General features: G+C 48.9%; 4 protein-coding genes across 4 annotated transcripts; 2 read left to right on the top strand and 2 right to left on the bottom strand.

The window, feature by feature from the left end:
- Window positions 1–2,807: 2,807 nt before the first annotated feature.
- Window positions 2,808–4,418, top strand: N7503_001690 (glycoside hydrolase family 72 protein; the record flags this gene model as incomplete). Its single annotated transcript, XM_057061237.1, has 1 exon — window positions 2,808–4,418. The coding sequence occupies one exon, from the start codon at window positions 2,808–2,810 to the stop codon at window positions 4,416–4,418; it is 1,611 nt and encodes a 536-aa protein (XP_056925199.1).
- A 512-nt stretch (window positions 4,419–4,930) lies between these two features.
- Window positions 4,931–7,362, bottom strand: N7503_001689 (tryptophan synthase; the record flags this gene model as incomplete). The annotated part of the gene is made up of 3 exons (XM_057061236.1): window positions 7,169–7,362; window positions 6,728–7,031; window positions 4,931–6,602 (listed from the first exon to the last, which is right to left on the bottom strand). Exons 1-3 carry the CDS (start codon window positions 7,302–7,304, stop codon window positions 4,931–4,933), a joined length of 2,112 nt encoding a protein of 703 aa, XP_056925198.1. The 5' UTR covers window positions 7,305–7,362.
- Window positions 7,363–8,225: 863 nt separating this feature from the next.
- Window positions 8,226–9,968, bottom strand: N7503_001688 (Major facilitator superfamily domain general substrate transporter; the record flags this gene model as incomplete). Its single annotated transcript, XM_057061235.1, has 4 exons — window positions 8,226–8,954; window positions 9,008–9,550; window positions 9,637–9,783; window positions 9,843–9,968. 4 exons carry the CDS (start codon window positions 9,966–9,968, stop codon window positions 8,226–8,228), a joined length of 1,545 nt encoding a protein of 514 aa, XP_056925197.1.
- Window positions 9,969–10,709: 741 nt separating this feature from the next.
- On the top strand, window positions 10,710–12,378 carry N7503_001687 (putative MFS transporter; the record flags this gene model as incomplete). The annotated part of the gene is made up of 6 exons (XM_057061234.1): window positions 10,710–11,198; window positions 11,249–11,309; window positions 11,361–11,584; window positions 11,632–12,028; window positions 12,079–12,210; window positions 12,263–12,378. The coding sequence occupies 6 exons, from the start codon at window positions 10,710–10,712 to the stop codon at window positions 12,376–12,378; spliced, it is 1,419 nt and encodes a 472-aa protein (XP_056925196.1).
- Window positions 12,379–12,592: the final 214 nt, after the last annotated feature.

Genomic DNA, 12,592 nt, shown 5'->3' with positions numbered 1-12,592 from the left:
GACGTATGCGGTAGCAAGAATGCGGGCTCGGAGACTGGTGTCGCTGAATTGACGGTGATACTACGATATTGTAATGTTGTTGAGAAGAATGAGTTTGTTGTCGCTACCTATATTGCCGAGAAGGCTTTGGGGAGAGGAAGGGCGCTCCTATGTTTCGAGAAAAAAAAATTGATTTGAGTAATATTGTTGTAATAGCAATTGCTAAACGTGTTTCCTCACAATGATGGAAGCTGTAGATATGTGCTGCCGATAAAGCAAACTTCCGTCATTTATGGCAGACCATTTTTGAGACTCCATTTTCTCAGAAGACTTATGTACTTTGACACCCATAGCGCAGTAGTTTCAAGCTAGAGGGTCCTGCACCTCTTCGAAGGAACATTTATAGGCTACCACAATCAAGGAAGGCCTGATTGATGAGAGATCCACGGTGCACAGGTAGACATAAGAAGTGTCACTTCATCAGCCCTGTAGGACTCAGAAATACGAATTCTGTCAGCTGGCCATGTCAAAACGTTGGAGCGAAAATAGACTCTAGTGCTATTCAACGATAACGATGACAGACTACCAGTATGCTATAGTGGACCAATGGTGCACTTTGATTGCACTTGGTATCACAACTTCATAGGGAGCTGCATTGAGGGGTTATCAACAAAAACCAAAAACTGGTTCGATCTATTCTTGGAGGTATAGTCCCACATAATGTAGACCTCAGGAGAGATTTATCAGTATCGGAATCAACTGGTAGGTAAAATTTGCCAAATATTGGTAAGGACATAGTTTCAAATATGGATGAAAGACTGGTGTCGGATTGAAGTATAAATGGATCGGAAAACAAACAACTCGGCCCCTTCCTTCCTAGGTTAGTTTTAAGCCTTGGGGATTGGGGATTGGCGCTGCTAGAGCTCCATTTGTAGATCACAAGCTCGCAATATTCAGGAGAAATAGACGAAGAGGGATCGAAGATCACAGTGTGTCCTACAAATCCCAAATTGATTTCCCGTGTTCTGCATTTTCAGGGCCATCTCCACTCGGGCAGTCTTATGATTCATGTATAAAGCCAAGGAGTTTCGTACTCCGGGATTGAGTGCGACCGTACAAAACCAACCAAAGTTCAACGAAAGATTTAGGGAGAGTATCACAGATATACTCTATTGTGCTACGTTATGGAGCAGACGCATGGTCGATCGTAGCTGACATGTTTGTGGCGGCGAACGCGAGGGATCACCATAATGATGTACTGATATGCGCGACCCACATTTATTACCCACAGTGATAGTCAGGGGAAATTCAAAGAGGAAAAGGCAGCCATTTTCTTGACCAGCCAAGTCGAATCATGCCTTTGCTCCGTGACGCAATCGGGGCCCTGAATCAACGCTGTCTACAAACACTTGAGCCGTCCCGTCAAGGCGGGCCAACCCACGCCCCACTCGACTTCCTAAGAAAAGGCACGCTTTTTAGAATATTTCTGACTGGCTCAAGTAGTACCCGCCAAAAATAAATGTAAAAAACAATGTAAACTCAGATCAATGTCAGAACGTTTCTGCCTGGTCATTCACATGGGAAATTCTGGAATGCAACCCGTCACGTCTCCGTCTCCATGGTCTCCATAATTTGGCAGAAAGCTAGTTGAGATAAGCGATGGCAGAGAGGGCACGGACATTAGACGCTTTGGCTAGGGGCAATGGCAAGGTGGTACATATTCAAGTCGGATCTCGTGGCACGGCGTGGCATGGCTATTCCAAGGTTGAGACAAAATGTGGAATGAGACAATGCTCCGACATCAGAGCCATGTTGGCATTCCTTTCGACATCATCGCGACATTCACCTACTCTGCAGTAGATCGCCTTGGCAGCGAAGGACAAGCTTTTTGGTGTTGCGACTCCAGGTCCAAAGGGGGATGGACAGGGGAAGATCTAGAGAAAAAGTGTATTTCCATGCATTGTTTTGATACGGGATCCATACGGTGGATGTATTTATCCGACACAGAAATTGGTCGATTCCATGGGTGCTTTGCCTGTTTCTATTTATTTATCAATCCCATAATTTCCCGCATAAAGCAGGATTGTGTATCGGAAAGTGGAGCCTAAACCCTTTGGCCACTCAGGGTCTTCCAATCCACTCGCAACCCTGGGCCCCCAAGAAACAGGACCCTCGAAAGACCCTGAGACGGCCCAACCAGGGTCCAATATGACCAGAGTGTGGGTCTTACGCGGCTTACTAGCGAATACAATGGAGGAGCAGGTCTCAGGGGTGCGCTAGAACGACGCAGGGTCATTGGTGCAGGGTCCGTTCGGGTGGATCCATCAGGGACCGAAACAATCAAATAACTCCTAGTGGAAGTGAGAAGTGGAGCTCAGGGACCAATGACCCTGAAACCCTCGATATAATCGGTCTCACATCTTTCGCGAGGCTGGATCCATGCCAATCATTTCAGTTAGAAGTGGCATCCGCACATCAATGGAGCTGGCACAGCCCACTGATGATGCGTCGTTACTTTGGCAGTCCTGTATGTACCTGCATAGGGAAAAGTGACCTATCATTGTAGGGACTTTCCAGCGTAAGGGCAAGTACCTAAAGCTCTCAGGGTACACACCCCGGACCATCCGGTGCCCTTTCCCTTTCCCGAGCCCAGACCCCCAACCCCTACTCTCTGTTTCTTTTTCTCTCCCTTTTCAACTTCTTCTCTCCCCTCTTCTTTTCCCCAATTCCATTCGCTTCTCTTATCCCACTACATCCACGAAAGGCTCTGTCCTCTCAGTCATTCTTTTGGAGTTTTTCTATTTTTCAATCCCGACGCTCGCTCCACGATGAAGTACTCCATCATCGCTGGTCTGTCCCTCTTGGGATCGGCCATGGCGACTGTGCCCTCCATTGAGATCAAGGGCAAGAAGTTCTTCTACTCCAACAACGGTACCGAGTTCTACATCCGTGGTGTTGCCTACCAACCCGACTACAACGCCCGCAATGGCGGTAGCTCCGACACCGACTACACTGACCCGCTGGCCGACGTCGAAAGCTGCAAGCGTGATATCCCCTACCTTACTCAGCTGCGCACCAATGTCGTTCGTACTTACGCCGTCAACCCCAACTCCTCTCACGACGAGTGTATGAACGCCCTTGCCGATGCCGGTATCTACGTTATCAGCGATTTGTCCTCCCCATCGGAGTCCATTGAGTCCAGCGACCCCATGTGGAACGCCGACATCTTCGATCGTTACTCCTCTGTCGTTGATGCTTTCGCTCAGTACCCCAATGTCATTGGTTTCTTCGCCGGAAACGAGGTCTCCAACAGCGTCAACAACAGTAACTCCATGGCCTACGTCAAGGCTGCCGTTCGTGACATGAAGACCTACATCAAGCAGAAGAACTACCGCTCCTCTCTGGCCATTGGTTACGCCACTGATGATGACGCCAGTGTCCGTGAGAACATTGCTAACTACCTGGTTTGCGATGATGCCTCTGACTCCATTGACATGTTCGGTTACAACATCTACGAGTGGTGCGGTGACTCTTCCTACAAGACTTCCGGATACCAGGCCCGTACCGAGGAGTTCAAAGACTACCCGGTCCCTGCTTTCTTCTCCGAGTATGGCTGCAACAAACCTAGCCCTCGTACCTTCACTGACGTCCCCGTACTCTACGGCCCTGATATGGAGAACGTCTGGAGCGGTGGTATTGTCTACATGTACTACGAGACTGACAACGACTACGGTCTGGTTTCCACCTCCGGAACCGTCGTCTCCACCTTGACCGACTTCGAGAACCTGTCCTCCCAGATGAAGAAGGCTACCCCCACCGGTGTCGCCATGAGCGACTACTCTGTCTCCACCACTGTTGGTCGCAGCTGCCCCACTGTCCAGGCTGATGAGTGGCTCGCCGCTAGCAACCTGCCCCCCGCCATCGACTCATCCCTCTGCTCTTGCATGTACGACTCCCTGACCTGTGTTCCCGTTGACGGCATCTCCTCCAAGAAGATGTCCAGCACCTTCAGCTACCTTGGTGGTGAGGATGGTGTCATGGACGGTGTCATTGGTAACGGTACCAGCGGTGTCTACGGTGCCTACAGCGGATGCACCGCCAACCAGCGTCTGGCCTTCGCCATGGACCAGTACTACAAGAAGAACGACAAGTCCGCATCTGCCTGTGGTTTCAGTGGTGCCGCTACCACCAAGTCTGCCACTACCGCCAGCGCCTGCAGCTCCCAGCTGAAGGCCGCCGGTACTGCCGGCACTGGCACCGTTAGTGGCTCCCTTAACGCTGGCTCCACTGCCACTGGCTCTGGCTCTAGCTCTGGTGCCACCTCCAGCGGTGCCGCTGGTGTTTCCACCTCCCCCCAGGCTGTCTTCATTGGTGCTTGGCAGACCGGTCTTTACGGCCTCGTTGCTCTTGCCACTGGTGCCTTTATGATCGCGCTGTAAATTTCAAATGACTTGCTTTATTTTCTTTATCCTGCGATGTGATTTGAATATGGTGCCCATTGTATCATTGATCCGCGCGCATAAAATGGCGCCTTTTCTTGTATCCGTCTTAGTTCGGCAATCTGTTCATATATAATTTTTTTTCGCCCAATAGCAACCTGGTGTTCATTTGTTCTCAACCATACCTTATCTGAATTATCTCTTTCCCGAACATATTTCTACATGCTTTATCTACGTAGCCTAGCATCAGGAAGCAAGTACGTGGGTATATACATTATGATATAACTCCAAACGTCGAATACTGCGCCGTTTCGAATAAGTACCCTTAATCCTGGAATGTGGTGTTCAACTGACAGTGCGTGACATTCAGTCAACAATCCCCTTTAAATTGAATAGAGTATTAATGTAGCTACTTAGGTATGAATAGAAATGAAAGAAACGAGACGCATCAGAAATCCGAAGAAACAAATCCGAAGAAACCAAAAAAGGCCAGATCATATAACAGCCCTGTCCTACACTCCCTCTGGCATCAAAGAAGGCAACATAGCCGCCACAGTCTGCACATCCTTATCACCTCTTCCAGACAGACAAATAACAATATCCTTGTCAGGTCCAAGCTCCTTGGCAACCCGAACCGCACCTGCAACAGCATGCGAACTCTCCAATGCAGGAATAATTCCCTCGGTCTGGCTAAGCAACTGGAATGCATCAAGCGCGTCCTCATCAGTAGCGGCAATGAATCTCGCTCGACCAGTATCCTTCCATGCAGATAACTCAGGTCCAACGCCAGGATAATCCAGACCAGCAGACACAGAATGGGTAGAGGTAATCTGCCCATCATCATCCTGAAGCACATAAGTCCTGACACCATGGAGGACACCAACACTTCCCCGTCCCAGAGTAGCAGCATGTCTGCCCGCATCAACTCCGTCCCCACCGGCTTCGACACCAACAAAAGCAACACCCTCATCTTTAAGGAATGGATAAAACATTCCCGCGGCGTTTGATCCACCACCCACACAAGCTACCAGCGCATCAGGCAGTTTCCCATCCATCTCCTCCATAAACTGCGACCGAGTCTCCTCCCCAATAACAGATTGCATTGTCCGTACAATAGTCGGGTACGGGTACGGACCGAAGGCGGATCCGATAACGAAATGCGTTGTCTTGAGATCAGTAACCCAAGTCCTGAATGCCGCATTCACAGCATCCCGCAACGTTCCCTTCTCGCCTTCATGAGCACCAGGAACAGGGATAACAGTCGCGCCGAGTAAGCGGATCCGGAAAACGTTCAAGGCCTGTCGGCGCACGTCTTCGGCACCCATGAAGATGGTACACTTCATTCCGAAGAGTGCACATAGAGTCGCTGTAGCAACACCGTGTTGACCGGCGCCTGTCTCCGCAATGATAGCTGTTTTGCCTAGTCGGCGTGCGAGAATGATCTGTCCGAGTGCGTTGTTGATCTTATGACTTCCTGTGTGGTTGAGGTCTTCACGCTTTAGCCAGATACGGGCACCGCCTGCGTGGGCGGTTAAACGTGACGCTAGGTGGAGGCTGGAAGGGCGGTTGGCGTATGCGGCGTAAGATCGGATCTCGGCCCAGAAGGCTGGATCGGCTTTGGCGTTTTTGAAGCCTGTTTCAAGCTCGGTGAGGCATTCCATTAGGGCTTCTGGGACGTATTGGCCACCAAATTGGCCGAAGCGCATGTAGTTGTCGGTTGTGCTGGTCTCTGGGGTATCGGCCGGAGTCGATGCATGCATCTCACCCGCTGAGCTGGGAGCAGAAGTAGGAGTAGCAGTAGAAGCAGGAACTTCTATGTTCCTCGCCTCCTTCCGTCCACTCACATACATACAATAATCTTTCACCTTCTCCGCTGCAGTATCTGGTTCGGCATCTCGCGCAACAGTAATAATCTTGCTCCCAATAACAACACCCTCCGCGATATTGGCCACATTGATAAAATGCTCCCGAGTATTGATACCGAAGCCCACAACGGCGGGGATTCTATTGTTGGTGTATTTATGCACTCGTGCAAGAAGACCCTCTAGACCTTGGCCTAGGGACTTGGTGGCACCGGTCACCCCCATTCGAGAAGCAACGTAGATAAATGAATCAGCTATCTCGCAAAGCATTTTCATACGGGAGTCTGGTGTTGCGGGTGCGACAAGTGGAATATAAGATAGCCTGTTATGCGATTTCTGTTAGTGGTTGCTCTCAATCTTCGAGTTGAGCAAGGCAGAGAAGAAGGTAGAGAAATAAAAAAGAGATAGGAAGTTGCATGGGAAGGTAGAGGGGGAGTAGAATCGTACCCATCTCGTCGACACAATTCTCTAAACCGCAAAGCTTCCTCGGGGGGTAGATCAACAATAATGAATCCATTGACACCTGCGTCTCGACAATCACGAATGATCTTCTCTTCACCGTATGCGCGTACGGGGTTATAGTAGCCCATGAACATGACAGGTGTAGTCAGTCCGAGGCTACGTGCCTCGCGGACCATTGAGAGCATGGTTGGAATTCGAACACCATTTTGGAGGGCAACAGCGTTAGAGTTTTGGATGGTCGTGCCATCTGTGAGGGGGTCTGTGAAAGGGATTCCAAGTTCGATGATGTCTGGGCAATTTCTATGTTAGCATAGTCACGAGTCGAGGCTATAAAGATCTATTTCTAGATCTAATAAGGGTTTCGGATCTCGGATCTCGGATCTTAGATCCGAGGTATGAGCTTTGGGATTGGAGGGTTTTATGTACCTGCACCACCAGCTTGCATGGCGAGCATGATCGAGGGGGTTTCCTCGACAGAGGGGAAACCTGCGGTCATATACGTGATCAACGCTGCACGTTGTTCATCTTTGCATCGTGCAAAGACTTGCTTGATTGCTTCCATTTTGGCGGCGACTCTGGTGAGTTCCAACCAAGCTTTATAATCGAGTCGTTGGGTGAGGTGGAATAAGTGGTGTAGAGGGGAAGGAGAGAGGAAGGTAAAGATTGTGCTTTAAGTACCAGTGCGATTGACATGACTTTCGCGTTATGAGTCACCTTTGTCATGGATCAATTAAGCGGGTCAGGGTTGAACCAGAAAGTGAGGCTAGACTGAAGGATTGAACTATACCAGAACGGGATCATTGGTCAATGGTAGGGCGATGTAGATATCTCGGTGGACCCACTTGTGATCACTTTGAAAGAACTCATGATACTGGCCCAATCAGGGATTGTCAGCCTGCATTGTTCACTAAATTTACTCAATGCTATACCAGAATGTAGCGCTTTGTGTCAAATACCAAATTTTACAGCACAGTGAGTCACAAACCCCTTTCCAGATCTGAAAATGGTAGCGATGTGGAGGCATGGTTGCGGCCCGCAGGTCGGCTCCGACCCGACGGCGGATAATGCACCAGCGACAACGATGTTGATTGACTCATAGCCAAGCCTGCATAAGCCATTTGACCTCCAAACTAATTGTATAGATTGCTTGTTTGATATGGAAAGTTTCAGGTCTGACTACTTGGTCGAATGTGTACAATTTAGTCGTGGATAGATCGGATACTTTTGTGCAACAATGAGGTTGATGCTCAGTGGTACAGACTAATAAGAGGCAAATGATCTTGCACCAGAGAAACTGACTTGGAATGCATGATTAAATTTTGTAAATGACACCCGAAAAACCTCACATATTATTTTAAGTATTAGCAGTAGTATAATCCAGCAAGATAGTACCCATCCAAGGCATGTATCTAGCATGTTCTTTTTGAGCCCCGATAACCCGCATTAGCCGAATCCCATCTATATCCATCCATATGCACTCAGTCTAGTACTCCTCCATCAACTTCTCACCCTCCTCACTAGAAGCCAGACTAGCAAACTGAATCCCCCGAATAGCATGCCCCTTCCACATAAGCAGCATAACAAAGAAGAACGAAAAGACAGCAAAGAAAGCCATCATGCCATAAACCCAGCCCACATCCACAGCCGCAACCCAAGGATTAATGTAAAAGCTAATAGTAAGCCCGTAAACAATGCGATAAGCACCAATAACAATACCTGCCTCAGCAGGGTAGTGCGTGAAGCACTCAACAACGTAGTTAACAGTAACAGGCACACTAGCCAGTGAGCCAATGGTCACAATAAACACACCGAGCGCGAGCACCATGTAGTGCAGATGATACTGGAGCGCAGCACCGAAAATGCCCAATCCGATCGGGTTCAAGATCAGACTTGGAAGCCACAAGACGTGCAGGCGGTATTCTGGTTTCCAGACACCGTTGTTGAAGCGCCGGGCCAGTGCGAGTGGGAGTTTGTCATTGAGCCAGTGGCCGTAGAACTGGACAATGATAATACCGATCCAGTGACAGAAGGTGAATGCGGCGTTTTGTTTTAGTGTGAAGCCGTAGCCACCTTCTGCGGCAGGCTTTTGGAGCCAGACAGGGGTCAGGGCGTTGACACCGACGTAAAAGCCGAAGGAGATGAGGGTGAAGATGCCCATGATTATTGTTACGGGACAGATGCCAATTAAGAAGGGCACGGCAGCGATTTTGGCCTGATTCTGGTTAGTTCATGACTCATCTGGGGTATTGGGGAAGAGAGACATACGGTTTCCCTCCAGGTAGATGGAAGAACGACTCTCTGCCCGAAGAGGAAAGTCGCGAAGCGATTCGCAACTAGGTTCTGGGGAACCTCAGGGTTTCTTTCGAAATTTACTCTATCAAAGCCTGTTTCTTCTAAGAAGCAGAAGCAGCAGATAAGAGTGAATCCGAGAAGACCAACCGTCCACCAGAACTCAACAGGGAAGAAGGCGTTGGCGGAGATAAAGCCAGAGAACGTCGGACCGGCGATAGTGCCGAACAGGAACGACATGTGCAGCGCCGTGAATGCCCGGCCACGTTGATGCAGGAAGAACAAGTCAGTCACGATGCGCGGACCAAGAACTGTAGGAACAGCACCGAAGAATCCGGCAAAAAGACGTGACATGATAAATGGGATGTAGTCGTCTGAGTGGGTCATGACGGCTCCCCAGATTTGGCAAATGAGCGTGCATAGTATGCACCAGAAGATGACCGAGCTGCGGCCGAACACATGAGAGATGGGAGCGAAGAAGAACGGTCCACCTGCCATGCCTGCCAAGGCGGCGGAATTCTGCGACAAGTTAGACGTATTCGTATGGAAGTATAGATCTGGAAACAAGTAGGTAAACAAGTGGGATTGAAAAAGCGAGAACATACCGCATATGCCTCCTGGATCTTCGTCTTAGTATAAAGCTTCTCCTGGTCTGCAAGGTTGAGCTGCCCGGACAGCGGCGCAACCGCGCCGGAGAAGGAGGCCAAGCATAGTACAGCCGCGATGATGTATTTCCGCCTCAGGGACCAATTCTGTTAAGCTTCCGATTAGAGCCTCATATATCCGCACATTCAAGCCTTGCAGCACATACCAGGGGGTCGCGGGGGTGGGTACTGGGCCGGGGAATCAAAACAACGTGGCCCTCGTGATCGGGACCATCTGGAGGTGAACCCGCGGCAGAAGGGGCTTCAATATTCTTTGGTTCCTTGATATCCATGATGAGCAATTCCTGGGCAGATTGACCTCATCCGGAGAGAAAAGCTCGTGCAGGGGTTTGGGCCGTCTCCCTTTTTCCTTTTTTTAAAATTAAGGCGTGCCAACAAGGAGCTGGAGCTGGATGTCTTGGCGGTCCACACTTCAATTCTTGCCGAGCTGGGGTAGACGCGTCAGCCTTCGTGCTCGGAGCTATAATTGCGCAATCAGTTAAGTCAGAACAATCTCAAAATGATTGCTGTGTTGATATAAATGAGATTTTTTTTTTTTTTTCCTTTTTCTGTTTAAAGTATAGAATTTTCATGGGTCTAGATTGGAGGGACCCGTATAGTCTTGGCTGCGAAGCTTGGCTGTTCCAAGGTTACAATAGGTGAAGATCAGCCTTGTTATTAACCTCATGAACTTGAATGATGAACGGATCCTGAACAGGGTCTTGACCCTGAAACGTGGAGCCTGCAGGGTTAGTGTACATTATTGTTCTTGAATGTTCCGGAATCAGGCACATTCGTCAACTGGTCATTCCAACTCGGCGAACGAAGCCGATCGCGGACTCCACATCGGAGACGAAAGCGAAGAAAAAAATTCACGACTTTTGAAGACCCACGATATCGGCGACAGGTCAAGACGCCGAAATGCCCTGAGTACAAAACTGACCGATCATACCCATCTTTTATCTTTCCAAAGGAAATAGACATAGACATGCGACACTGTTAAACCTTAATCCCTCGTTTTTTTAACCTTCAAAATGGAAGTCAAACCCACCGATCTGGAATCACAACCCACGCCAGTGAATTCCCCGCACGAGTCGGATACAGAGGAGCCCCTTAAGCCACAACCGCCAGCGGGTTACGCCATCCAATTTTGGCGCAAATGTCTCATCCTATTTGTCGTCAGTTGGACGACTCTTGCCGTCACATTTTCGAGTACCTCATTATTACCTGCAACACCAGAAATTGCTGAGCAATTCTCCACGACGTCCGAAATCCTCGATGTTATTAATGCGGGTGTGCTCATCGCAATGGGCTTTTCCTCATTCATTTGGGGTCCGTTAACTAATGTTTTTGGGCGGAGGAATGCCTACAATGCGGCTATTCTCGTTCTCTGTGCCTGCTCGGCGGGCACGGCTGCATCTATTAATTTAAATATGTTTATTGCTATGCGCCTGCTCAGTGGTTTTACGGGAACGTATTTTATGGTCGCGGGACAGACTATTATTGCGGATATCTTTGAGCCGGTTCGTTTCTTTCTGCTATTTGGGCGGATGTTGATGACTGACCTGTATAGGTTGTGAGGGGAACAGCTGTTGGCTTCCTGATGGTGGGTTCCGTTAGCGGTCCTGCAATTGGTACGTTTACAACTTAGACGACCATCACAACAAATATTAATAACCCTTCAGGTCCTTGTATTGGAGGTATTATTGTCACATTCGCCCACTGGCGCATCATCTACTGGCTCCAATTCGCCATGACTGCACTCAGTCTAGTGCTATCTCTGCTTTTTGTACCAAACCTGGAAGCAAAGAAAGAGAACAAGCCGCCGCGAAAACTGTCATACGTGTTGAGCATGTTTAACCCTCTGCGCATCTTCCGCCCATTCATTTACCCAAACGTCTTCCTCTCTGTAAGTTCAATCATATCTTTCACTTGATTCGTCCTAACACACAACAGCACCTCACGTGCGGTCTGCTGGCAACATTTCAATATGGTATCCTCACATCTGCACGCACTATCTTTAACCCCCGCTTCAACTTGACTTCGCCATTAGTGAGCGGTCTCTTCTACCTTTCGCCAGGTATTGGCTTCCTGGTTGGAAGTGTCATGGGCGGCAAACTATCCGACCGTGCTGTGAAGAAGTGGATCGTCAAGCGTGGCGGGGTCCGTCTCCCTCAAGACCGGTTGAACAGTGGACTCATCACCCTGTTCTTGGTGCTACCCATCGGAACCTTAATCTATGCATGGACTCTGGAAGAAGGGGTGGGTGGTATGCCCGTGCCTATTATTGCTGCTTTCTTTGCGGCCATTGGACTCATGGGATCATTCAATGGGTTGAACACATACTCAGCTGGTGAGTTTCGAGTTCAGAGTGTTGAGAATTCTTTTCTAACTAGATTCTAGAGGTCATGCCACACATCCGCTCTGAGGTAATCAGTGGCAAGTATGCTGTGCAGTATATCTTTGCTGCGGGTGCCACTGCGGCTGTTGATCCTTTGATCAATGCGATTGGAGTTGGTTGGACATTTACAATTTGTGAGTTGAGCGGAATGTGCTATTCCGACAATCTTCTAATACATATTACTAGGTGTCTTCTTCGCCATCATTGGCGGTTTTAATGTTTGGATAATCACGAGATGGGGACTCGATATACAGCGATGGGTGGAAAGAAAGTTGAACATTGAGGCCAAGCCTCTAGACTGATGATCATAATGACTTGATGACACGCCCTTTGGTACCACTCTTACGACATGAACGCGTTGCATAATAGAGATAGATTCTTAATAGATTGAACAGCCCTGGGGATTGTGAATACTTGGGAGTTGAACACCTAACTAACCACATATTGTGTCATACGGTGATTATTATCCAGACAAATTGCCCTCTCAAGTATTGGAAGACAAAACACGCTCGTTTG

This window comes from Penicillium pulvis, assembly GCF_028828015.1.
Source record: "Penicillium pulvis strain IBT 33274 chromosome Unknown contig_12_segment0_segment0, whole genome shotgun sequence".
In the NCBI taxonomy this organism is placed as follows: domain Eukaryota; kingdom Fungi; phylum Ascomycota; class Eurotiomycetes; order Eurotiales; family Aspergillaceae; genus Penicillium; species Penicillium pulvis.
Note: the sequence above shows the minus strand (reverse complement) of the source record. Positions and strands in the feature narration are given on the sequence as shown.